The following is a 27,766-nucleotide window of genomic DNA, read 5'->3' as shown; positions in this document are numbered from 1 at the left end:
AACCACTGTTTGGCCTGGTGAACTGCTGTCGCTTGGCTATATTTGGCTCGGCTAGACGAAGAAAGAACTCATGCGTTACCCTGCTTCGCCGTCAAGAGTGGAACGCGACAGCGTTCCCGTCGACCCGCCAAGGGGTGTAAGACAATGGGCTACGGCGCAGCGACTACGCGCCCCGCATTGGACGCGGTGAGCGTCGAGCAACGCAGCGTTCGGCGCGGCAACGAAATGTGCGCCTGAGCAAGCGACGCATGCCTGAGCCTTAGAAACAGCTCGTTTCTAAGGCAACACCGCATTCACTAGAGGTGCTTTTGTACCGCTTTGAAGCATCGTACTCGTGGCTCAGTGGTAGCATCTCCGTCTCACACTCCGGAGACCCTGGTTCGATTCCCACACAGCCCATCTTGCAAGAGTTGAGCCAAAGCCACCTAGAAACAAGCGCAGCTGCTTATATACCACCGCGACGCCGCGAGCGACGGCGCGAGTTGGAGCCCCGTTTCTCCTCTGTCGTGACGTCATGGTGTCACGTGGTCAGCCTTGAAGGCGACGCCGCAAGCGATGGCGCGAGTTGGGCCCCGTTTCTCCTCTGTCGTGACGTCACGGTGTCACGTGATATGGCATGGGGTCACTAAAGGTCATTGAAGGCGACACCGTCGCGCCTGAGGAGAGCTCTAGTAATATGCTTCGCATAATAACTGCAGAACGCTGAAGAATGAGTGCAGATGAAAACAGACAGGGCGAGTGTTGTCCTGTTTGTTCTTTTCATGTGTCCTCCTTCGGCGCTGTACAGTTGTTTCATCAAGTCACTACTTTCTGGCGAGCTTGGGGTTGCTCGACCACGCTCCAAACGACATCCCTTCATGGCATCAGAACATCGAACGCTGAACTGCCCGGAAATCCGTCGGCAACCGCCAGCAGTATTCCGCGCTCCACCGGCCTTCATGGTGGACGCCCCTATTCAGTGGCCTACATGGCCACTCCAATTCAAGGACTATGCATGCGTTCGCGTTGGGTCTGACCACCACTTCCTAAAAGACCAAGGTCCACACAATCTAGTACTGCATGGGTACTCAAGCACGGATCATAAGCGTTAAAAGACCAGTGAGCTAGCGGGCCCGCAGGCTCACTGACTCGCTGAGGTATAACTCTCTACTCTTGCTTAGCTCATGAGAGATGCCGAGGTCTACCATTCTTTCGAAGCTTTCAAAGAGGTGCGCACGGGCCACTTCGTGCGTCCGATCAATGAAGCATACGAACGTAGCCGCCGACGTGCGCAACATGAGGGCTGGACGTAAAGGCTGGGGACGTTGGCATGGCATGGCAAGTCAAGCAAAGTTTTTGAATATATCATGTTTAATACATCCACCAAATAAAATGCGCTCATCCGTGCGGGCGTCGGGAACAAGAACGAGAGAAAAAGAGTGAGAGAGTGGGCGAACCCGGGCCTCGCTTGGGCCTGGCGTCGTGTAGGAGTAAAGGAGGCGCCGGAGGTCGCGCTTCCAATCAGTTACACTAGACGGGCACATGCATAGACGTATGGGCGCTCACAGCAGATGCGCAGCAAAACGGTGGACGTTTTCCACACTCTCCCGCACATGATGAGGAAGTGCAAATACTCGTCAACAGCAGTCGAAGAACGCCTCCTACGTGACCGTTTCGTCATCGGCCTGCTTGACACTCGCTTGCCGTACCAGCTTTGTCGAAACCCAAAAAGACTTTCCAGGACGAGCTCACTCAAGCTGGAGAGCACGAACACGCCGAAAACGAGAAGAGAACTGCAGAACAGAAGCGGGCTCCCTCAGTGTCGACGCCATGTCGCGGAGGAAAACGACGACGACGGCCGGGTTGCAGCTTTGGGAAGCTTCCAGAAGCAGAGAGAACCAGTACCGCGGAGATCCTCGTGACTAGCCTAGAGGCGGACAAAAGATTCGTGCGGTTGATGAAGTAACGAACAGCATTCTCACTCCATCTGTCCTGCTTCAAAGAGCGAACAGCCACTTTTGAGGAAATACTGAGGTCATTTCTCATCCTTATACTGCTCCGGCACGAAGAAGTCACATACAACTACTCTCCCTCTAGTTCTCGCAAGAACAGGGCCGGCAGGTCGTGGTACCGCTGAACTGTTACTCCGTTCAATTCAAAATAGACCCAGATAAGGATGCTTCCCTCGTGCCGCACTTGTTTTCGGGATGTCCCGCCTTTCTCAGCCATCGCGCCGGTGAATAGCTTAGCGGTCCGGGACTGCAGTAAACTGGGCTTTATCGATATGTCCATCGCTATTCCGTCTTGGCAAGGCCACTCGACAACCAAAAACTGTACATCCTCGGCATTTCTGACGCACCCCTTCTAGGCTACGCCACGATAGTCGTACTCGGTGTAGTCCACTTTATTGACTGTAGCAGGCGTCCGCATTGCCGTGACGCTGCGACCACTACGTCCTGCTGCAATGCCGCTGTTCAGAGGACTAGGTACGATGCCGGAAAAGTACCATATCAGCAATAAGTCTGGAGCTGTGTCCTTTTCTCTAATGGTTGCAAGGCGGATGCCTGTACCGCTTTGAGGGGTAGTGAAAGACAAAGGGGGCAAGCAAGAGAAGGAAACTGTCCTCCGTGAGTTCACAAGGCCACACCATGATGTGCAGCCCTCGTAGTCATTTCAAAAGCGGCAGGAAGATACGGCCTATGTGTGGACGTGACCAAGCTCAACCAGGTAATGCTTCCCGAGTACTAGCACATCCTTACCGTTGGCCAAGTGCTCGGACTGCTGGATCTCCAAGCTAGATGCAAGGGCCGGGTTTCATCAAGTACGCATCTCCGAATGCTCCCAAAAAATACACCACAATCATTAGCCCGTTTGGCCGCTATTCCACTTGCGGTTTGAAATCACATCGGTGCACGAGGTGTTAAACCCCCTGGTTACGAATTCTAGAAATTTGTACAGGTTTTGTAGCGAGGGTGGATGACATTCCCGTTTCGACAGGAATCACTTCGTACACGGCAGCTGTTTTCAAGCCATACTCCATAGAAGTCAGGCGGCCGGAGTCACCATGAACCCCTGGAAGTGTTTCTTGGGCGTCTCGTTGGCCAAGTTCCTGAGCGTCATCAGCGCCAGTGAGACCGCACCTGACTCAAGCAAAGACACTGCCATCACAAGCCTGCTACCTCCAGCAGACTTGGCAGCTGTAAGGCGCTTTTTGTTGTTTCTCAGCCACATTGGCCGCTTTTCGCCAAATGTGTGCACTCCCATGGCGCCTCTCAGATTGCTAGTGGACAGATACTGTCTTCACATGAGATACTGCTCAAGCAAAGCCTTCGGCTCCCTGGAGAAAATGGTTTTCTCAAGCTCATGCATGAGCCGGTACAACCCAGAGTTTCCAAAATTGGTGTGTTCCAATGCCGGCTCCTGCGAACTGGGCTCAGTCTTTCGGCAGGATAAACCAATACGGTAAATACGAGTGGTATTCTCCGGATCACGAGCCTTGATTTCCGCAAAACAACGGTACTGCCAAATCGAAAAGCAGGCGCTGACCGTCTCATGAGCAGTCCATAAGTTCGATGAGTTCTTGCGCGGACTCAGCTATGCTGTTGAAACTGACAACCAGCCACTTGTCAACTTGATAGGATTGGCTGCTCGGGACCTCATGCCTCTTAGAGTACGACGGCTTCGCGCTAAACTTTTCTGATACCAGTTTATGGTAAAGCATGTCCCGGGCAATTTCCTCACCTCAGCTGACACTCTGTCAAGTGATCCTGAGCATTGCTCCTTCCCAGCCTCTGTGGATAGCATTTAGTCACTAGTTCGGAAGGCTCTTCCTTGAACTTTATCAGTTTGGCTTGAATACTTCAGAGTTCATCAGAAATTGGATGAGAATGCTACACTTGGCCGGTTTCCATAGAACTTGACCTGCTTTTGGGAGCACCCAGGCAATTTTTCCATCTGTGATTGTCTCCTACTCATGGGGTAAAACTTGTGGGGCCTGCTCTACTGCGCCAAGAAATGGTGAACCTGCTCAACGCGGTCAGTAAGGCGCTAGTCGCTGTTTGGTACTAGTCAAAGAGCCTGTATAGAAGCCAGGTCTTAACAGCCAAGTGGAAGCTGTAGTGTCAAATTGCGGTGTGTGTGCTACTACGGCGGCCCAACGACCTGAACCGGTGATTCAGGCAGAAACTGTTGCAGTTTTCTGGGAATCGGCTGCGAAGGATCAATTTCATTTGGTCAACCAGGAAATGCTGCTAATGGTGGTCTAATACTCTCGTTGCCCATTGGTCGTCATCCTCTGGCCCACGTTCGACGAGGCCACAGTATTGGCACTGAAGAGCATCTTTGACAGAAACGGCTTTCCCAACATTGTGCTCAGCGACAGCAGGCCTCAATTTATAGCTGCAAAGACTTTCGGGACTTTGCAAAGAGCAGCGTGGTTACGTATAGGACGAGGAATGATCGCTTTACCCAGTCTCATGGTGCAGCAGAGCAAATCGTCCACAAAATCAAGGACTTTCTGCCGAGATCCATAGACAAATTCCTAGCTTTCCTGAGATACCGAAACACCATTGGGGTGCCTGTCTACTCTTCAGCTTAACTTCTCATGAGTCACTCACTTCGAACCAGAATTCCAGTTCCCATGGCAAGCGTAGCTCCAGATTGGCCGCACGCTTTTTTACTTCGAAGGCAGGGACAAGGAGCAAAGGCATCCTCAGGTGCAGTATTTCAGTAGGCGCCATGCTGTTCCCAATCTCTGCATCCTCGAAAAACAGAACGAACTACGCGTCCAACTAACCAGGACAAAGGCCACTGTTCGCCGTCCAGCCCAGATGCCATGTTCATACGTCGTGCAGGCAGCCGTTGGAGACGCGGTGAGAAATTTTCGACACCTCGTCATATGTATCAGCCAACAGACCTCCCCTGGATCTTCTCGTAGCCAGTACCAATGACAGTCCAGCTCCACAAACTGTGCAGTTGTCGACGACTTTGATGGCGCACTCTTAAAGAAAGGTACACCCTTTGGAGTATATCTTCCTCACAGCAATAATCGTCATTTGCCTTCCTTGCGTTTCCTTTCTTGAAAACGCCGTGCCCGCTACTTTCCTGTCGGGAATGCTATGTCATGCTGGTAACGCGCATGCCGCTCGTTACTGGGAAGTACCGCGCTCGCAGCAGTAAAGAAAGGCAATGCGGACAAGACAGATGACGTTTATTGTTGTGTGGCAAGGTACGACCCAAAGGGTGTAATTTTGTTTTAGAGTGCAGTGGCGGCCCACGAGCTAAACCTGTGCCATCTGTGTCGCCGCAGGGATGGTATACCCGTATCGTACGATTAGATCAAAGACCTTACATACTGGACTTGAGAGGTGTTATTTCACATGTACGGCTCCTGCTTTCATTCTCTTAGTAAGATGTGCTTATTTAGTTTTCGTTAGGCAACCGAATATTGTAGGCTTTGCACTGTTACAGATCAATGGTTCTGAAAATGGGGCATGTAGAGGGTCATCATCATCGTCATCACCAGCTTATTTTATGTCCACTGCAGGGCGAAGTCCTCTCCCTGCGATCTTCAATTACCCCTGTCCTGTGCCAACCGATTCTAACTTGCGCCTGTGAAATTCCTGATTTCATCACCCCAACAAGTTTTCTGCCATCCTCGACGGCGCTTCCCTTCTCTTGGCACCCAATGTGTAACTCGAATGGCCCACCTGTCATCTAACCCATGTATTACATGCCCTGCCCAGCTCCATTTTTTTTCTTAATGTGAATTAGAATATTGGCTATCCCCATTTGTTCCCTGATCCACACCGCTCTCTTTTGTCTCTTAGCGTTACTCCTAGCCTTTTTCGTTCAATAGCTCTTTTCGCGGTCCTCTGCTTGTTCTCGAGCTTTTTTGTCAACGTCAATGTTTCAGTCCCATATGCTAGCGCCGGGAGAATGCACTGATTGTAGCCTTTTTTTAACGATAGTGGTAAGCTTCCAGTCAGAATCTGGCGATGTCTGCCGCATGCACTCCAACCCATTTTTATTGATCTCTGAATTTCCTTTTCGTGAACCGGGTCCCCTTTCAGTAATATAATTAGATAAACGCACTCTTTCACAGGGTCTAGAGGCTGTCTGGTAATCCTGATCTATTGTTCCCTTGCCAGGCTATTAATCATTATCTTTGTCTTCTGCACATTAATCTCAGACCCCACTCTTACACTTTCTCCGTTAAGCTCCTCAATCACTTGTTGCAACTCGTCCTCGCTGTCATTGCCGGCGATGATAATGTCGTCTGCAAACCAACGTTGCTCCTGATCAACAAAGAGGTCAATAACTCTCAATAATGAAATTGAATGTTTGGACAAGCAGCTAGTTCCGCAAGAAAGCATGCCAGTGGTCTCGTTTTTCTTGAAGTCCATACGCTACGGTGCAAACGCGTCCTGCGCTGAGGTCACGCGCGCGATGCATGTACTCACTGTATGGTTGTCCTTCGGCGAAGCCTCAGGTCGACCGTCGAAGGCGAGGTACCGTCCGCGGTTGTCCACGGCACGCACTATCTGCCGAGCGAACTGGAAGCCCAAGCCCGCGTACGTCATGGCGTGCGATCCGTTGTGCAAATACGAGGGTGGGAACACGGTGGCCAGGCCGACTAGCATCAGATTCAACGCATACAGGTAGAGCACCCGCGACGAGTGCCACCGGTACCTGGACGGTTGGTTCTGACGTCTTTAACATTTTATGCAGCACATTTGCCAATAGATAGCGCAATATGCAACCCGACACCGAAGAACGGGCACACGTGTCGCAGAACGATATGTAGTGCACGGGCACTGGCTCTCGTGGAGGCGGGTGGAATGCGAACGGCGATTCCTGGCTATTCGTCAGAATCATACCTGTCAATATTTGACAGATCTGAAGAGCTCATGCAGCTGACATTGTCACCCGAAGATTCGGCGCGATCATGAATAAGCTGATCGTCTGCTCTCCGCTAGTTTCGTTCGCCCAGCGGACGAGACCGGCATGCCTCGCGTGCCTTCCCCGCCAGGAATCCTCGTGACGTCATACGAAGAGATTCTAATTATGGGGTTTTACGTGCCAAAAGCACTTTCTGATTATGAGGCACGCCGTAGTGGAGGACTCCGGAAGTTTCGACCACCTGGGGTTCTTTAACGTGCACCTAAATCTGAGTACACGGGTGTTTTCGCATTTCGCCCCCATCGAAATGCGGCCGCCATGGCCGGGATTCGATCCAGCGACCTCGAGCTCAGCAGCCCAACACCATAGCCACTGAGCAACCACGGCGGCTCCGAAGAGGTTCGCTTGGCTGCTTGGTCAGGTGTCGGTTTGGTTCTTGCGCTTTTTTGCCTATTTAAAATTATTTTCGAAGTTGCGGAACGATTCTACTATCAGATTCATGACAGTGCGTCTCCGGAACCTAAATATTCCATTAGCTTAACATTCTCAATAAATCGCAGAAGTTGCCCTTTAAGACAATGTTATTTTGATCGCTCTTGCTCGTTTACGCGCACGACAGTGATGCGACAAAGTCGTCATTATTTCAGGAGCTAAACTGATTGGGCTGTTTTATTGCAGCTAATGGTAACCGCTGTCTTGCGTCAATCCAATAGCGCCACATTAAAGAGAGAAAAGAAACTGTAATAGCCGCCTTTCAACTGACTGTTACGACGTCCTGCGTCTAGAGACTGCCGTGGCACACGGAATGCTCATATAATGCCCTACGTTAGCCTTTATTTTGTGGCAGCAAATGAAAGTACGAAATGGCCACGATATAAATGCGAGGAAAAATTAATTTATCCCATTAACATCAGAACGACATATTAAAGCACACCTGTGGCCGGGTAACCACTTAGTGAGAATCGTACAATAATAGAAATTATTATTGTGCAGTCACCCTAATATCACGTGTACGACACATACAACGGATAGTTTTGTACCATTTTACATGTGAAAACGTAAAAAAAATATAGATATTTGTAAGGCGTCTGGCGTTGAGCAAATATTTCAACATAATTTATAATTTTAAACATGACCAGTGATGTTTGGAAAATATTAATATGTAATACTTTCGTTGCTTTCTCGTTTCCTATTTGTTTTCAGCAATAGGCTGTTCGCATCTGGCGCAGCCATAAGGCGATGGCCGACGTACCTGGCCAGCATGAGGCTTGCGTAGTAAGGGTTTGTTATAGACGCCCTCAGAGCTTTCCGAGACTGTAACCACGCCACAAAGAACGAGCCGCTCGCGATTGGAAACTTGTCGTACAGCAAGTCAAGCACCTGTAAAATCAGACAAGGTAAAACATCATGCATATGATGAAATTGATACCACCACAACAAGGATACGAGATGAATGTGACACAATGCTGAACTGAACTAACATTGCGGCCTATTGTCTACGAGTGGGAATAAATATTTAAGATGGTATTAAAATAAATCCAGAAAAGATGTGAACAAGAAAATCGAGAGGACGCTTAAGCTTTCCCTTTAAGTGTGAAATGCGATAGCATCCGAAGATCCCTGACTGCTTTTCACGATTCCCAGCAACTGCAGCTTATGTTACCGTAAAGTTTGACGGGAAACGATGCGCGGAGGGCCTGCGTAGAGGGCGTGCGTGGTTGGGGATGCGTGGTTGCGTATGTTTTCCACGGCCGCAGACGCCTACGGCGGATTTTGTGCGACACGGGTACCTTAACGTTATCACGTTAAAATGAAAAGCTACAACGTGAAAGCAAGTGCGTATGTTATAAGCCATCACGCATACACTACCGAAGGATTGCAGAAGAGATTTCAGTACGATAGAATTATTGTATAGTGCTGGCAATAGAAGTGTTTTACAGCGAGGCTGTTCGTCTCCAGTTGGTCGGGAGTTTTCGGTCTGTGCTCACCCAAGAAACAGCAATATGGTTTTGCGTTTTAATTCCCGCGTAACGAAATTACGTTTTCTCGTATATTCGAATTCCAATCCAATGCTATCCTGGGGCGCTATTATGTAAAGCTATTCCAAACTTTTCTAATCCAATTCTGCAATCAGCCCTGCGCGATTGGTCAAAAACATTTTTGAACCAGCCCCACTTCGACTGTGAGTCGCGCAACGTCACGATAACCATGATAGCTCCCCACCTATAACGTGTACACACTGATTATGCATGACTGGATTGAACAAAAGAAAAATAGTTATCTCTGATTCGACGTCTCTGTGACACTAGCCCGTAGCTATTGGACAAAAGTTTTCGGGCTGCACCCACTTCATCTGCCTGTCACGCGACGTCACAAAACTGCGAAAACTGACCGCGTCAAAGTGATGTGTATGCGTTGAAGATGCATTAATACGCCGAACAAAACAGAACTTTCTTCTGGGGCCGTATTCTGTAGCGGTTCCTTTGGGAACCGGTTCCTTTCGGCTGTTGCCATTGGTCGGCGCTTCGATGTCGTCATCCCTGGTGGGCTGGACGACAAATTTTGATGACGTCACACAGGTTGCCAATCTTCTGGAAAGGAACCGGTTCCCTGCTAGGAGCGGAACCGCGGAGAAGTGGTTCGTTTGAGAGTCGCGCGCGGGGGCGAGCATGATGTCGAGGGTTGCTAGGGCAACCGCGGCTGCCGGCTAATCTCGCGCCAGCTGACGAGCCGGCACCTAGACGAGACGAGACAGAGACGGCAATGGCGGCTCCCTTGGTTGTGCTGCTGGCGAGTGCCGAAAGACAACGACGCGACGAGAGGCAACGACGCGACGCGTTCGGCATGGCCGAAGAAGAGTTTCGAAGGCATTTTAGTCTCTCCAAAGACATAGTGCGACGTCTTTGCGATGAGCTGGAAGGACATCTCGGACCTCAAAGATTGCGTGGTGTCGACACTACGATGAAAGTGCTGTGCGCGCTGCGGTTCTTTGCCACCGGGAGCTTTCAACAGTGCGTCGGGAATGAAGAAGCGATTGCACTGTCGTAGCCTTCGGTCAGCCGGATCATTACAGCCGTCGCCAAGGCCATTACGGTTGTGGGCAAGGAAAAAGGATGGGTTAGATTCCCATCCGCGGCGCAACAGAAAGCCGCCGTCAAGGAAGGCTTTCTTAGCCGTGGAAAAATTCCAGGAGTTCTAGGATGTGTGGACGGGAGTCTGATAGCCATAGTTCGCCCTAAGAAGCTCGGCCACGGCGAAACGGAATCGTACTGGAGCCGTAAAGGGTATTACACCCTCAACTGCATGGTCGTGAGTATTGTTCATTGACAAATATTTTGGATATGTGTTTGCGCGAGTGCACGTTGTAAAAAACTTCGTTTCGTTATTTTTCATCAATTGCCGGCAATACTTGCGTTCCTATTAGAGAAAGTAGCGTTTGTGTTGTATGTGTAATGACGACTTTGATCTTTGCATAGAACACGGCCGCACTTTTTCAGTGCTCTCCAATCACAGTTGAATAGCCTTTTCGATGCTACAATGTAAACACATTACGCGCGACTTAAACCGGAATAGACGCCGTAGCAGTGAAGGGAGTCTTCGTCTGCGAGCGATCCTAACAGAAGACGAGCCCTTGTGATTCTTATTCGACGTAAAACTAAAGCATTGTGGCCAACAGACTGTAAACGCGAAAAGGAGCATCCCATCAATGAAAATGGTGTGAGGGAGAATGAGAATGTGTGGACACCCATTTGCTCTAGCTGTCAATACGGCACATGCTGTTTCCGCGTTCTTTCGCTTGTAATAGGCACTTTGTCTGAAAAAAAAAAACATAGGTTCACTCTTTAGCAGAATCTTATACAATATGGACGGAAGAAACCAAAGGAATTATTTTGCGCATTGTGTTGTTACCGCACGCCATACATGAGCATGTGAACACATGCCAACATTGCATTTGTAGGTTAAGATGACACTGTTATCATGCTGATCATTAGTTCAACTGCCTACTGCGTATGTTGATATCTCCTTTTCTGTAATTGTGTTCACAGACTGAACAGTAACTGTTTGGCAAGTAGTGTTGTAAGCAAAAGGTTGTGCCACATATTTGTTGCAGTGGCACTGACACCTTCTCTTTGCTTTCCCTTATGATGTGTGCGACGCGAAGCTGAATATCCTGGAAATTGACCCACGGTTTCCGGGATCGTGCCACGATTCATTCGTCTGGAGGCATTCTACATTTCGCCGCCGCCTCACTCATGGCCTGTTACTTCATGGACAAGTCTTGCTTGGTAAGTGCACCTGAAGTAGCAGTGCTTCTTCCACATCTAAAACATACACAGTCAAATAGTTTTGCATCCTAGCAAACTTTAAGAAAGCGTGATTTGCTAGAAATGTGTTGTGAATGCAGCGGTACCTAATGAACCTGCAGCGACTATCGAGAGAAACAAGTCTCTCTTAAAAGACAGATATTTGTACCAGCATGTATACAACAGCTGACATGTTATGCTGTTTATTTATTAATTTCAATATACTGAATGCCAAGTGGAGCGCTACAGGCAGGGGTGGAATTCTACAGAACACGTCGAAATGGCAGTTTTCAAGTATGGTGGAATAGGGTTGGTGACAATGGACTCGGGGACCTGGTCACTGTCCTTGGAACAAAGGAATAAGCGCGTGCGTGAAACTTTCGGCATCGACGTTAGTGATCGGTGTAGTATATATTGTAGAATGGTGCAAGTTGCGCTATTTTGCGTTGTGTCGCAATGTGTGTGATTTTTTTTGTTGCAGCGACATGTGGTGCTGGAGTGATTAGAAAGGATCAAACGGGTAGCTCGATTTTGGGTACCTTCATGAGAAGAGGTACGAAAGGTAGAGCAAGGATCCCAGATACTGGCAGCATATTCGAGAGTAGACCTTAGAAGTGTTTTATAATATAACACGTCTGAAGAGAGAAGAGCTAATAAGTTTTAGTGGAAGATGTACATTTAGGGAGGGGCAAATGGGATGAACGGAGCAGAAAACCACGAGTATGAAATAAATATTACATGTCCAACTTAACCTGAGATAGAGATTTGCAGCCAAGACAACAGGTGAAATAGGGCTTTTCTTTAAAATGAGTTGAACTTTCTTTACAACTTTCTGGGAAGGTCAATGTTTGATAGATATTGCAACAATAAATCCAAGACCCGCTCCTGTTGTAAAAGGGCCCTGGCATAGACTGTGTTCTTGCATTCCGCCTTAATGTATCCATTTCGTTCACTAACATGCAACACTTTGCAGGGGACTCTGGGTACCGGCTAGCGCCATGGATCATGACTCCTGTGCCTGGTCACCCAAATCGCCTCACGGCAGAGGGGCGCTATAATGAGGCACACGCATCAATGCGAAATGCCGTTGAGCGGTGCATAGGAGTCGTCAAGAGCCGCTTCCGATGCCTGCAGATGTATCGGGTGCTCCACGACTCGCCTCAGAAAGCAGCCACTATTGTTGCAGCTTGTGCAGCGCTGCATAACCTCTGCCTTGCAGCAGGCGTGCCTCTGCCAGACGACCCAGATGATGACGGTGCACATGACGACAGCGCACAGCGGCCAGCCCAGGCACAAGTGCCGCTTCAAGTACAGGTGCCACCGCAGGCGCACCCTGTACAGCCTTCTCGAGCTTTGTTTCAATGAGGCCGTGCGGTGCGCGAATCCATAGTTGGTGTGTTTCGGCTGCCCAGAAATTTGCGCATTGCCTACCTGCAAAGTGTGCGCTGGCACATTCGCTGGCAAATGAGGCGGAGACATGTGCTGGTGGAACATGTTTTATTTTTCTTTTCATGAAGTAAATAGGCCGTGCACTTCAACATAACACATTGCGTGTGCTCACATGTGGCTAATCGTAGTATGCTGCATACTGCGGTAGTGAAAAGCACATGATTTGTCTATGTTGAGCATGACAGATACACATGCAGTGACAAATAGCCATGTGCCATTATGTTACTCCTTTGCTTTGTTCACTGTGCTTTTGAATATTGTCTTGCCAGGGAATTTTCTTTAAATAAAGGTTATTTCCAAGGTGAATGGCAACCAATCTTGCATAGTTGAATATTGCTTTGCGATGCCTATTTTACTGTGCAGTATGCATTGTTCCAAAGCTGAAGGTGTCTGGTCATGTGTGACACACAAGCACAGCACAAGTTGCACAGCAACTGAAATGTCGTTCAAAGCAATCTGTACAGCACATATTGAAACGTATAGCAACAAACGAGACATGCCAAGCACTTTTTGGAGCAGGATTTCTTTACATAGCAGACACTCATGCTTACTACTGCTTTGTTTAAACTCAAGAGTTGCTTCAACATTGCATTTCTTGCACGCATGATTTCACATAATGCTCGTAATTGCTGCTTAACAAGGTGCAACTACGCTATAACACAATATAAACAAAATCATGACAATGAAACATTTCTTTATTTTATTCACTGGGTACCTGCTTCGCCATTCAGGCATTACAGCAGGGAGGGTACAACTCATATAAATGAACACTCAAAATTACATTCATAAAGCATGGAAGAAATCATCATTTGAACAAATACAGACAGTGTCAGGTGGTAGAGTATTTCAATCTCTTATAGTACGAACATAGAAAGAGTAGCGGCAAGCGTCGCTTTTAACCTTCTATTGCATGGCGTCCCATATTTGGCACATACCAGTTACCATTCTTTTTCGCGTGTGTGAGATTCCCAGTTGAGAATGTGATACCATCAGAGTAAATCTCATAGTTATGCGCACTTATTATGGGCAAGTGCTGCCATCTCTTGAGCGACACGCAAAACAGAGGTGAAGTAGATTTTGGGATGCAACGTGAAACTTGGAGGGGGCAAACACGAGCAATTGGTTTTTTTTTTCTCGGAAAATTTCGACCGCATAAGCATAGAAAAATTATTTTGGCATATTTTTTGGTCTCGTCAATTCAAGGCAGTTACTAGTTTTCTCAATTTTGCCTGCAACTACAGCAGAGAAACCGAAATCGGTGTGTGCCATATTTGGCACAGTATGAACTTGAAATACAAAATATGGTAACGTGCTGCCATCTGTTCAATAGCCCGAAGTTGCAGGTCACTCTATCACAAGATGGAATTTTGACGATCGGTACGGTAAGGGCGAATTGTCTACCAAACAGCCGCCTGAAAAGCGAAAAGGAACTGAAATGTAAAGGACGTGGTGCTTCAGAGGCACTCACAAACGCGATACATGACGTGGAGTTATCGTGTGTGCGTTGATACGATAACCGCGCAGTGACATTTCTGCTGAGCTTTGTTGGGAGAGATCCAGTCCAAAAGACTAAGCGCTGGTTTACCTCCGCCAAGGTGTTTCGCGAAATTGATTGCCCCAGCGTAGTAAAGGTCCATAACAGGCACATGGGTGGTGTTGACCTGCTGCACTCACTGTTTGGACTTTACTGCATACATATCAGAGGTCGAAGAAATGGCACTTTCGAATTTTTACGCCTATGCTAGACTTATCGGTAGTAACAGCATGGGTCTTGTACAGGAGGGTGCAGGAGCAGCTTAGGAGGAGGCAAGTACTACCGCTGGCTCATTTAAAAGCAGAAATTGCAGAATGCCTTACCTCGCATAACAAGTGCCTACCCAACTAGCGACCAGGAAGGACTTCTAGTCAGGACATCGAATTCCAGGTTCAAGTCAAAAAAACACAGGGACCAGCGGCCGCAATGCCACCCAAGGACGACCGATCTGACCAAGTCGGCCACTGACCAGAATTTGACGAGAAGAAACAAAGATGTAAGCGGCCACCTTGCACAAACAAGTCGTTGGTAAGATAGAGGAAGTGCAACATTCATCTGTGCCTGAACGCAGCAAACAACTGTTTCATTTTATTCCCCACATCGCACTAAAAAGACCACCGTCCGTGAAGGTTTGTTTTCCGCCCATGGCAGCAAGAGCACTCAGCCATCTTCATGGTGTGCCATATTTGGCACAAAGCTTTATCTTTATTATTACAGTCGTGTTTGCTCATTCAATCAATAATGAAAGCTGAAAAAATGACTTTTCATAATTCATGCAATAGAGCGTCAAAAGGAATCTCACATATTTTTAATTTGTGATCTCGCCTTTGAGAAACATGTGGGCGGCTGAAAATACAATCACCTGGCTATCCCCGCATTAGAGTGGTATATGTTATGAAGAAATTTTAATCTGAGGTTTCGGCGACGGTGTTCGAGAAGATGCCAATTTAATGCCTTTTTGCTTTCTGTCATGCTAAGCATCCTGTCATAATTGCCAAGGACAAACCGAACTGCCCTGTTCTGCACTTTTTCTCGTTTATCTACAAGTTCTGTAGTATATGGATCCCAGCAAACACACGCATACTCTAGTGTACTGCGCACATGTGTGAAATACAGTTGCTCCCTAAGTTTCTGTGGCAAGCTACTAAAGATACGTTTCAAGAAACCTAATACTCTGACAGCCTTGTTCCTATCATGAGTAACGTGTCTGTTCCCCCTTAGATCAGCAGAAAAAAATACACCTAAGTATTTATATTCTGACACTTGTTCAAGAGTAGCATTATTTATAGTGTTACGATTGCTGTCATATGAGCGCTTCCCGGTAAAGGTGACGTGGACACTCTTTTGCTCATTCAGTGACATTTTCCATTTTTCACACCATGTGGCAATCAAATCCAAATCATATTGTAGTGCTTGTTGGTCAGATTCGCTGTTGATGACCTTATATACTATACAGTCATCTGCAAACATTCTAAATATTTATTTATTTATTTACGTGTACCTTACAGGCCTTCAAGAAGGCATAGTGTAAGGAGGAAATACGGTAACATATTAGTATGGAATCGGGAAAGAAATAAACATCAGCATAATGAAAGGAGTGCACACAGAACATGGAAAATTAATACATTAGCAAATACAATATGTAGAGCAATAACAATAAATGGTAAACAACAACATAATAGCATAATAACACTGTAAACGTTTTTACATGTTATACAGTAGTAAGTATTGTAAAAAAATTGGGAGCGCTGAAATTCTTTAACTTGTAGAAAAAAATGCAAGTAAATTACAAAAGACATGACGTGTTTAGACGGTTGAAACGGCATATTGATTGCTTAGCAGATTGCGAAATGCAGTGTGTTTAGATTGGCATGCAATGGTATCTGGTAGTGCGTTCCATAAACGGACCGCACGGGGCAAAGTTGAAAAATTAAAAGCGTTGTGTGTTGCCATAAATTCGGGTGTAGCTGAAGTGATTGTTCAGTCGTTGTGACGTCGAGGATGCTTCTTTCAGGTTTGATAAGGTTAGGCCAACTGTGTGAACAAATCTGTGAAATAATAATCGTACAGAAGATGATATATTGTTCGGCAAGTCGTTAATGTAAATTAAAAAGAGAAGAGGCCCAAGTAAACTGCCTTGAGGTACACCAGAGGTGACGTCAAAGAGGCCAGAGGAAAAGTTAGCAACAACAGTGAACTGTTCGCGATTAGTAAGAAAATTACGAATCCATCATAGGGTTAGTGAGTTGAGTTTAATTGCTGAGAGCTTTGATATCGGGTGACTATGGGCTACACGATCGAATGCTTTCGAGAAATCCAAAAAGATGCAGTCAATTTGTTTATTACTGTTCATATGAAAGTGTAAGTCTGACGTGAATTCTAGTAGTTAGGTTTCGCAAGAAAATCCTTTTTGGAAACCATGCTGTAAATGATGATGTAATGCCTGAAGTGGTGCCATGAATGTGACTTCTGGGGAACCCCAGAAGTCACAGGTACGTATTCAGAGTAACATCCGTTGAGAGCCACAGACATCTGTCTTGAGCGAAGATACTCGGCAATACATGCGATAACCTTCTCATCCAATTTGTAAAGTAAAAGTTTAGCGATCAGTAGACTATGCGTAACGACGTCAAAAGCTTTTTTGAAATACAGAAATATACAATCAACAATTTGTTTCTTGTCGACTGCTGAGACTAGCTCATGAGTGAATGCAACCAATTGTGTCGTACACGAAAAACCCTGCCGAAACCCATGCTGACTAGGATGAAGAAGGTTATTGTTATCAAGATGAGACATGATGCAGGTATACACATGTGCCATAACCTTACATACATAAAATGCTAGTTAAGGATACTGGGGCCCTATAACGTAAAACTATTCCAATATGTTTCTATTCCAATCTCCTGACGTCAAATTTGCGTAACCACCGACGCAAGCACCGGGCGGTCACCCGCAGGGTTGTCTGAACAGACCAATCAAACGCTCTCCTCGTTCATAGGAGGTCACTTTTGTTTGCTTGAAAAACGAATAACATTGCCTACACTGAGCGGCTAGTCGTATCTAATTGGCTGACAAGAGGCGAGGAGAACGCTCAAGTGGAGAGGGATTCACTGGGGCAGAGCCTGTGCACTGAAAATCGATAACCGGATGAAGAGGGTGGTGGCGGCGTCTGCGATTGGTCGGCTTTGCCTTACTTAGCTTGTGGTGGCTGGTCGAAAATCACGGAGGCATGCAACGGAAACTTAAGAATGACGCTAAAACTGACCCTCAGCAAAGAAGAGTTGGCAGAATGAGGTGGTAAACGTGATGAAAGGGCTAGAAAACGTTACACGGCCACGCAAGAAGTTTTATTATACGCAAATACACCCATGCTCTCCGGCAGGAGCGAGTAGCCAGCGTCTCAGCGATCGGCGACACCCATCTTTTATTCCTTTCAGAACGGGGCAGCCAGCGGCTATTCCGAAAAAAATTCAGTTTTGTTCGGCATATTAATGCATCTTTATCGCGTACACGTCACTTAGACGCGGTGAGTTTGTGTGGTTTTGTGACGTCGCGTGACAGGCAGGTGAAGTGGGTGTAGCCCGAAAACTCTTTACCAATAGCCGAGGGCTAATGGCGAAAAAGGGTCGAATCAGAAATAACTGTTTTTCTTTTTTCTGTCAAATCATGCATAATCAGTGTATTCACATCATATCAGATGGGAAGGTATCGCGGTTTTCGCGACGTCGCGTGACAGACAGGTGAAGTGGGCGCGGTCGAAAAAAGTTTTTGACCAATCCTGAAGGGCTGATAGCAGAATTGGAATAGAAAATTTTGGAATAGTTTTACGTTATAGCGCCCCTGGTCCGTAATTCTCAACTCTGTTCCTCTGTCCACTCTTATGAATTGGCACCACTCGCGCTAGTTTCCAATCACCAGGAACAACGCTGTTATTTAAGAAATTTTGAAATAAGCGACAGAAGTACAAAGATGCCCGAGCAATTTATAAGGAATGATGTAGGGATATCATCCGGACCACACACTTTTGTTCGTTTCAAACTCTGTAATAATCACTCGATGCTCGTCACACTAAATACAACCTCAGACATTTCGCCGGCTCCGACCGGAAAATCAACTCTATTAACCCCCCTAATGTTTGAATGAGTAGACTGAAATACTGATGAAAGGTATTAAACAAAAATGTCGACCTTACTTGACGCAAGCGATAGTAAATAGCTTGACGATTTCCGCTCAAGCTCGGGCCATCTTCTGAGCGGCAACACTAGCGCGCGACCACACATCAGCCATAACGGCGGTGACTGAGCGAATCGCGACAGCACGTCGACTTGGCGTTGACCTATTGAAACCCATGCGCCTGATGTTCACCTCTTCGTCGGGCTCAAAGAACGGCGGGCAGACTCCGTTGGCGCTCGCCCGCCCTCGCGGTCCGGGCAGGCTGCCTCCTCCGGTTCCTCTGTGATTAACACGTTTGTTAGAATATGGTGCGCAAAAGCTCCGTCAACGAGTGTGCTTACCTGGCTGCATCACGGCGGGCGTTATACACGTCTTTCTTCCACACGCCGCGCCATTGGGCTGCAGTTTTCACTGCCGGGCCCTCAGCGTTCAGCAAGGCAGTCACTTGCTGCCAGAGCTCCTCCTTGCGCGCCGCCGTCAGCTGTTGACCCAGCACACACGACGCCTTCGCAAGGTAGGGGTGCTCTTCAACAAATGACACGAGTATATCGCGTTGCCTCGCTGAAACATGAGGACCCAGCAGCCAAACCTTCTGCGAAGACATCGTTTTGGATCCGTGGCGCGGAAACTGGCAAGTCCAAAACGTAAACAAAGCGAGGCAACTTGTTTGCATAGCGTATGGCACACCACCTAGCGACTAAATAAGAAAACAACACAAATAAACTTACAACTCCCAGTAACGGTCTGCGCCGCAAGCTCACATTTATTACTGAAAATATATTTGCAAGTGTTCTGTAGAAACCAATGTTTTTTTATCAAACCAGCAACATCCTTTAATTGCTATACCGTCCCCCAAGTACAAACAAAAATGATGACGTGTTCTTCCGGCAGACCGCCGCTCGTTGATTGGTTCCCCTCACACCGTCCCGTTCCACTCTTTCTCCGAGTTACGTAATCCAGACGTAACAGCCAAAAGGAACCGGTTCCCAAAGGAACCGTTACAGAATACGGCCCCTGAATAGCCGCAGGCTGCCTCATTCCGAAAGGAATAAAAGATGGCTGGCGCCGATCGCTAAGGCACTTGCTACTCGCAACTGCCGGAGAGCTTGGGTTTATTTGGGCAAGTTAAAACTTTTTGCGTGGCACTGTAAAGTTTTCGAGCACTTTCAGCACGTTTACGACATCGCTTTGCCAACTCTTTTTTGCTGAGGATTCGTTTAGCGGCATTATTAACTTTCCGTTGGCTGCCACCGCGATTTTCGAGCAGCCACCTCAAGCTAAGTACGGAAAAGCGGACCAATCGCAGACGCCGGCTCCACCCTCCTCATCCGGTTATCGATTTTTAGTGCAGTGGCTTGGCACCATCGAACCCCTCTCCACTTGAGCATGCTCCTCGCTTCTTTTCAGCCAATTAGATACGGCAAACCGCTCAGTGTAGGCAACGTTATTCGTTCTTCAAGCAACCATAAGGGACCTCCTATGAACGAGAAGAGCGTTTGATTGGTCTGTTCAGACAACCCTGCGGGTCACCGCCCGATGTTTGCGTCGGCGGTTACACAAATTTGACGTCAGGAGACTGAAATAAAAACACATTGGAATAGTTTCACGTTATTGGGCCCCTGTCTGCAGGTTGCGTGCAAGTCATGTTCGACGAATTTTATGACGCATTATACTTCGAGAAATTCAATTAGTCCAGAAGACGCCCTTGCGCTAGGCGGAGGGCCTACAAGAATAAGGACGCATGCTGCCCTTTCGCACACGTGTGCACACAGGCGCGTCGAACGTGTTCACACAGCGTGTCTTAATGCCTGGGCGCTGTGCCAACGCCACCTAGATATCCAGGTGCTGTTGGCTGCGCGCGTTACATCTGTCGCCCAGCTGGGGCTGCAAGCGTAGTCGACATTATGACAAACACTGCCTAAAAAACGGTCGCGCCACTTAGTGGCCGCTGCCCCTCAGACAGACCTGGAACGGTAGATGGAAAAGAGCCTTGCCTTTGAGTTCCCTCTTAACAGAATTATGTTTTATCCTATGTTATAATTACAATCCGCAGCTATCATGTCTGCAGCGTCTGCACAAGTCGTATATTACGGGTTTTCTAACACAGTTTACTTTTAAACGCTCGTTCAGTTCAGTAAGTCACTTGTGTTTGGCGAAGGGCTTACAAGAATGAGGACGTACGTGGCACGTCGGCCAAAGTGTGTGCGCGCGTGACGTTTACCTGCGTCGCTTGTGGTAATGGTGCTGGGTAACGTCCGAATCAGCTGCACTGTACAACCGCTTTCACAGGGTGCAATGGAGGCTGACTAACTTTTTTTTTTTATGTCCAGCCTACGGTGCCCGCATTCCGACAGAAGCAAAATGCGAAAGACGCCCGTGTACTGTGAATTTCGTATGCACGTATATCACCTTTTTTCATGTTTTCACTGAACCTAAGCTTTTAAGTGCTACCTACGTTCTTTGTTATGAGGGTTTATATTCAGATGCAGCATGAGAGCAGCATCAAACATGGCACAGGAAACGTTGAGAAGAAGTACATATTTTTTGGCATCATAGCAACTTCGATGCTGGCGATCTTACACGCGTCGGGAACTTGTCTCATTAACTTGCTCGAAGCATGTACTCCGCTTTTCTCTTTACATGGTTATTCTCATTAGAATATTTCGCAAGGAGTCTTCTGAGACGGACCAGCAAAACCTTCTTGCTAATGGCATTGTTCGTAAAACTTGGAACAACATTCGTAGAATAGTAAATCGAGGCCAGGTTCTTAAACTTTAAAAACATTTTTTGAAGATTTGGAAAATATGCTACCTACCCCTGATGAGCATTTACAAAAGAGGAGGCAGGGGCTAGAAAGTCACAACACGCGAGAAAAAGAAAAAAAGAGTCACACAGTCACACAATTTCCTTCGGAAAAATTCAGATACCTTACTTAGCCAATAACCGCATGGGATGCACAACAGCAGTTGTCGTTTATTTTTACACGAGACTGCACGTAGCGGGCGCCTCCGCATTCCAAGTCGCTCCAAAATTTTGCCTCAGTGACGTCACTCTTATAGTTGACGTTCCTGGACTCGGACAACACTGAGAGAACAGTTTTACCTCGGAGTGTACGAAGGGCTCCGGCGGCCAGAAGTTGCGGTAGACGTGCGCCGCTATTTTGACGGCTAGTTTCTTCTTTGTTTCGCTGGCGATGACAGTGGAGATGCGCATGGCACTGGTCAGGGCTTCGGCGGTCCTGTTGACAACGGCCACCACCCGCGCTTGCTGTTCGTCGGCGGAAAACACGTCCATGAACATGGGCGCCACCTGCATGTCAAAGTATGCTCTAGTTATAAATACAATACGCCGTAATAGCTCTTCGTTCTCTGAGCGTTCCATTCCGTCTCAACGATAGCCTCCAAGTGAGCGTTGGCATCTTTTTCTATGGAGCACCACACCAGGATATTTTCGAAGTGACAACCGCGAGACCACTTCTCATGATCCAAACGTCAAGCGCTTCATAAACGTATATTGTTCCACAGCAGACCGCGGCCAAATGGCCTTGTAATGCGGTTTATTCTTATACATGGCCGCTAGATTAACAATAATTTAGACATAATGTATACTCCGTCATCATTCCTGGTAAGAATACAAACGTGAATTTGGAACGCATTGCGATAAACCTTTCACAGAACGATGTCTTCATTGAACAATGGAGACAGTAAATATAAACTTGCTTATGTTCCAATTATAACTGCTTAATGAGAGCAGCATTACGGGCAAGTTGGTAAGCCATTGCTCAAACGATATTGCGCAACAAAAAACGACACAGACATAAGAGAAGACGGTGTGTCGTCTGCTCTTACGGCCATGTTGTTTTTTCTTTCGCAATATCATTTGAATAACTGCTTCCTGCTCTCTCTTCGCAAATTGCACAAACAATACGACACTATCGCCAAGTAATGCTCGATCCATGGCTTACCATGGTAATGCCGTGAGACTCGTGCACAGCCAAGAAGCACAATGCGACTTGGACTCTATAAGTGGGACTCGCCGTCGTACTTTCAGTAGGTGTAAAGGCGTCCAGAGACGGATTAGCGGCCCACGCGTAGGAGTAGGCCAGCGTCCATCCCGCCGCAGCCAGGAGTCTGTCCGTGGGAAGTTCGCTCAAAAGCCGCGCCAACGCGTCAAATTTTTCCCGGTGAATCGCCAGGACGTCGACGCGGTTGGACGTCGAGAAGCCGCTGGCGCCCAGGTACTTGTTCACGAGGGCATCCCACTCATCGGCCGAGACGTTGAACGTATGGTCCGTGCCATTGGGGAGCACCCATGCGTCGGGCCCTTCATCGCTGGACAACACTACGTCCCGTACTGCCGACTCGTCCAAATAAAGTTCCCGGATGGTTTCTTCCTCTAGCGTAATATTGCCTAAGGGATACCAAAAAAAAGACGTGCAGTATGTTTATAATGAAGGAATACAGGGCGTAAATATTCATTAGCTGTTTCTTAATATAAGTAAAAGAGAAAAAAAGCTACGCCCGCATTCAGAAGAAGCGCTTACGCTAGACTAGTGCCTAGGAAAAAATTCCAGCCAATCCTGACGCTGTACAAATAGCGAACGCGGCCGACCTATAGGAGCAAAGCGCTGGCGAAAGAAAAGCTTTGAGAAGTCGGCCCTTTGTTATAAAATGCTACCTTTTCTTCAACGATCCCATCCGAACGAGTTTGAGAAGAAACTGGCTGACGGCAGTGTAAATAAATTAAGCGGATGAGGTGATGGCTTGTGTAGTACTGAGGCAAGAAATGTGATAAGTTTCGCGCTGCAAGTTTGGCGCTGAAGCAGGATCCCAACGGAATTGCGAGAGATTTCGAAGTAGGTCAGTGCTGCGCTTGACTATCGTTATCGATGGTTTGTATCTAAACATTTCATTAAAGTAAATAACGAAGCGCCATAAAATTGTCATTTTCGGTGTGCTTCTGCTTCAGGTAAACAGTCATTCACGTATACGATGACGCGTGACGGCGTGAATTTACCTGCAGTGCACAGAAGTTCGCGCCATTCCCATGGACGCGTGGCCACAAAGATGTGCCATTATGGCAACTGTTATGTGCAGCTGCTTCCGACTATAGCAAGCTGATGGCGTTCACAGTCGCGACAACCTATGCACGGCACATAAACAGCCGAATGTCTTTTACTGCACCAGCGCGTGCGCCTATCTCGGTAAGCGAAGCATCAAATTTCACTAAAGTCAGACTCGGCTATGTTTTGTGTTTAGGAGGCGCAGAACTTTCGTCGCTTGGAACCATGCTTTTTCATCTCAGGGTGAACTTATGAACCGTAACTAGCCAAGTAGTGATTTCGTAACCCTGCGTGTAATTTCAGTTCTCCTTTGTGCCGTATTATTTTAGCGGTCTTGGAACCGACCGCTCTGGGCGAGTACAAAAAACATTAGGAGTGTACAATACGGTACAGGCGCTGACAAGGTGGACATCGTAGCGGCTGGTTCGTTTGCCTACCACTTTTCTGTCATTTACGCTGCTTTCATAATTATTCTAGCAAACAATTCGAACTGTGTAAAAGAAGGAGTCGAGGTCTGCGCTCTCACTTCAAACAAATGGCAGCCATATTAAGAACCGCTGCTTCGCAATAATGGTTCCCTCAGCAAGGGGCACCGCAAAAGGAAGTGTATTCCAGGGATTTCCCACTTTGTGAAATCGGTGCTAGGAGAACTAACGCACACATCTAGCTATTTTCTGTGATCCATTGGGCAAGTGTACATTTTGTAGTTACACTGGCAGCAATATTTATACGGTGGCCATCTTTAAAAAACTTCGCGGCTATTAAAAAGCATAGCTGTCTTAATGGTGTTGCCCGCATCCTCTCAATAAAATTTCAGTAAACTCGGAAAACATAGAATCAACATGTTTGTTTCAGTGAGAGTTCGTATATAGAAAAGGCGAAATATACAATTTTCGCGGACGTCAGCCAAGTGGAATGAGTCTTATGCGAAATAAAATCACTGTCTGCCCGACCCTGCAGCAGAATGCTATGAACTATGCCGACTGCAGGCCAAATGCCCTCCTAGAAATTTTCCCCATATAACGTACGGTCCTCCATGTCTCCCAGTTTCCTAATCTTAGCGACTGCCTACTACTGTGCTACCTACCCCCTTTGGCATCCGGTCTGCTATTTCAATTACCCACCAGTTGTCTGTTTTACGCATTCCGCGTCGTTGACAACAACATATAATCTCAAACAAGTCTCAACCTAAATCCTACTACATCTCAAACAACATATCATCAACTTCTTCCTTCATTCATTCTCCCTCCTGCAGCTGTCTTCTTATCCTTTAAGTTTCCCGCAATATTTCTCGTTCCAGCACCTGTTGCGAAGTCATTATACCTAAGTGACGTATTCGGCTATTCAGAACAGTTGCAATCATCGCGCACCTTTGGTGAGGAAAAGCGCCAGCTCGCGCACGGCATCCCCGTACGCTCGTTCGTCCAGGTCGGAAAGCTGCTCCATGCGGTACAGGGGAACAGGCCCGGGCTCCTCCAGGGTCATCACCAGTCTGCCCTCCGCGCCGAGGTGCGAGAAGCGCACGTCGAACCACAGCGCCACTCGCCAGTTCACCGCCAGGTCGAACAGAATGTCCAGCACTTCCGCGAGCTGCGATAGGGCAAACGTCGTTTCGATACTGGTGAAGATAACGAGGGCCACTTACTATATCGTACATAATCAATACGGGAAAATAAAGGCAGCAGCACACACCGCCGACTTCTCAGGCAGCTATGCGTTCACGATAGACGTAGTCGTCGAGAACACTCGATCAATTTGCGCCACCTGCGGTTCTTTAACGCGAACGTGAAGCACGTTACAGGAGCAAGTTCTTTTGAGTGCAAACACTTCTTCGCAGACTTTACACGGGTTTGGCGTATCTCTGATACCGGTATTTACGTGTGTACCAACTTAACAAAAGCGGCCAGTTGATTAGGTGCTTTTGAATGCTACAGAGTCTGGCAGTTCTCAGGCAAGACAATACTCGAGAATTAGTGTCACAGTAGATAAAATTAACGTTGCGGGCCTAATTAGCGCCACTATAGTCGAACGTTAACCGCGTCGCGCTGTTACCAGCGAGAAACTGAAGTGGCGACCTCCCGCGAGTTACGTCACGGCCAGAATGCCGCTCGCTGCGGCTCGATCGGTGGCCGAGTGCGTTCTCTCGCTGTGGGCACGCTAAGCCCTAAGTACGCCCGACGCTATGCTTCCTCCAGGATGACTCAGCTGCTTTCTGCTGTCACGCTTGACAGTGCAGGAGCACTAAGTACGCCCGACGCTATGCTTCCTCAAGGACGACTCAGCTGTTTTCTGCTGTCACGCTTGACAGTGCAGGAGCACTAAGTACGCCCGACGCTATGCTTCCTCAAAGGTGACTCAGCTGCTTTCTGCTGTCACGCTTGGCAGTGCAGTAGCACTAAGTACGCCCGACGCTTTGCTTGCTCAAGGATGACTCAGCTGCTTTCTGCTGTCAAGCCTGCAGTGTGATTTTCGCCGAAGCAGCGCGACTCGTTAAAACATGCGGCTCACATATTTGAAGCTCTCTGGAAGTAAAGTGGTCTCTCTACTTCTCTTGCAGTGGAGAGGTGCGCCGTGCAAGTTTATAAACTTTGCTGAAGAAAAATCCCCGCGAATACAACATGTAAATATTGGTCCGATATTTTGTTCAAAGCGTGCAGATTCTGTTTATTGGTTAGGTACGCCACACGGAACAGAAATCTCGCCATTTGGCCCGAACATTTAAAATGCACATATGGACGTTGCAAACATTCCATCGATCTTCTATTGTTCTGATAATTTTTTCTAGTCAAATGTACGCTCTATGATGAGGCGTAAAATGAAGAGTTATCTACGAATTTATTAGCTACAATTGTCTCCGCCTTCCGCGGAAGCCGGTCAGAAAAAGCGTTGTTAAGGGTTTTTACTAAGACTGCATTTCATATGCAAGGCCTTTTTTAACTACACCAATTTTTTTTAAATATTACCTATGGCAGATAGCACAGTTGCAACACTTTATCTAAATTAGTCAATCAGGCGGCCATTGCTTCTACGATGAATGAAATTCTTCAGTTGAATAGTTAAAGTTAATACGCTAATTAACCTTTTACTTATTTACTTTATGCGGCATATTTCTGTCTACGAATTATAGTCACACAGTTCGCGCGGTGTATCCACTTTCAGCGAATCCTCTGGACAGCACCAGTTCCGAGATATTAATTTTCAAAGTGTCCGTCTAAATGCACTACTGCTCCAATTATACTTTTGTCCTTCAGTGCACAAAACAGCGGTTTCATAAGAATCACCTCTGAAACGGGGCGGAAACAACTAGTCGCCTGTCCTGCTTGGTTTATTCAGGTTATACTGCATTAAACTATTGCCGTCTAGCTTTTGCGCACCTGGTCTCGATCTTAAATTTCATACGTCCAACAAATGTGGGGAGAAAGCTGGTGGTTCCCAATGAGCCCCACACCGAATTCTCAGTCGAATAAAGCATTCTCTCTCTCTCTCTCTCTCTCTCTCTCTCTCTCTCTCTCTCTCTCTCTCTCTCTCGCTCTCTCTCTCTCTCCCTCTCTCACTGCAGCTCTCTTTGTTATTCGCGACTGTGAATCACTTAGTCAGTAAACAGAAAACACGGGGAAGGCGGGAGATGGAAATTCAAGACGATGAGCAAAACGAGAACAAGGTGACAGCAGGAGCCAACGCTTCGACAAGTGAAGACAAGTCAACTTGTCGAAACGTTGGCTCCTGCTTTCAGCTTGCTCTATTTTCGCTCATCATCTTAGTCGCTAAAGGACTGACAGATGCCGAGCGCAAGATTGCAGATAACCAAAGGGCGTACACTGAGCGGCTTTCCGGGTCGTTGCGGCCACGGCAGTCGCCGATCCCTCATGAAGGAGACGAAGAGTCCTGCCGACCGGTTGTCCTCCCTCGCTATGCAAGAATCCAGTGCACTCAGCGCCTTGTAGGCAGCCGTCGAGGCGTGCTTCGAGAACAGCGAGTAGCTTGGTTGACTCAGGGCACGCACGAGCTCTGCGGCTTGCTGGCGCGTACGCCATGCCGACTTCCGTGCCGGAGAAGCACCGTCGGAGTCACCACCCCCGCATACATAGGTGTGGAAGTCTGCGCCGCAGAAAGCACGTCTTCATAATCAGCAGGTGGCGCTGCTGCACAGATGCTTAACAGATCTGAGCATTCGGCGTATACCATCTCGAAAATGTTGGTAGAAAGTTTTTTTAAGTGATACCTGCATCGGTTTAGAAGCTTCGTAAATTAGAATTTATGAAATTTAGGGGTACTGCTTGTTTGGTAGTTTATCGGACGTACCTCTAAACTAATTGTGCGCCAGCGTAAAGAATCACACGGCAAAGGAGCTTACACATGTTGTGG

At 47.5% G+C, this 27,766-nt stretch overlaps 1 protein-coding gene across 2 annotated transcripts in view; it reads right to left on the bottom strand.

Annotated features, from left to right (window-relative positions):
• The window catches only part of LOC135914513 (neprilysin-like), a 45,049-nt gene that overhangs the window by 1,646 nt on the left and 15,637 nt on the right, over window positions 1-27,766 (bottom strand). The window contains exons 6-11 of one of the 2 annotated variants that reach the window (XM_065447400.1): window positions 27,219-27,499; window positions 24,772-24,991; window positions 22,304-22,749; window positions 21,442-21,648; window positions 8,132-8,259; window positions 6,441-6,669 (exon numbers count right to left, since the gene is read on the bottom strand). In XM_065447400.1, coding sequence (XP_065303472.1) covers window positions 6,441-6,669; window positions 8,132-8,259; window positions 21,442-21,648; window positions 22,304-22,749; window positions 24,772-24,991; window positions 27,219-27,499 — 1,511 coding nt within the window. The remainder of the gene's footprint in view (window positions 1-6,440; window positions 6,670-8,131; window positions 8,260-21,441; window positions 21,649-22,303; window positions 22,750-24,771; window positions 24,992-27,218; window positions 27,500-27,766) is intronic. The other variant, XM_065447401.2, reaches the window with a different exon arrangement.

The sequence above is a fragment of the Dermacentor albipictus genome, chromosome 8 (assembly GCF_038994185.2).
Source record: "Dermacentor albipictus isolate Rhodes 1998 colony chromosome 8, USDA_Dalb.pri_finalv2, whole genome shotgun sequence".
Taxonomy (NCBI): Eukaryota; Metazoa; Arthropoda; class Arachnida; order Ixodida; family Ixodidae; genus Dermacentor; species Dermacentor albipictus.
The sequence above is the reverse complement of the archived record's forward strand: the minus strand, read 5'-3'. Positions and strand labels throughout refer to the sequence as shown.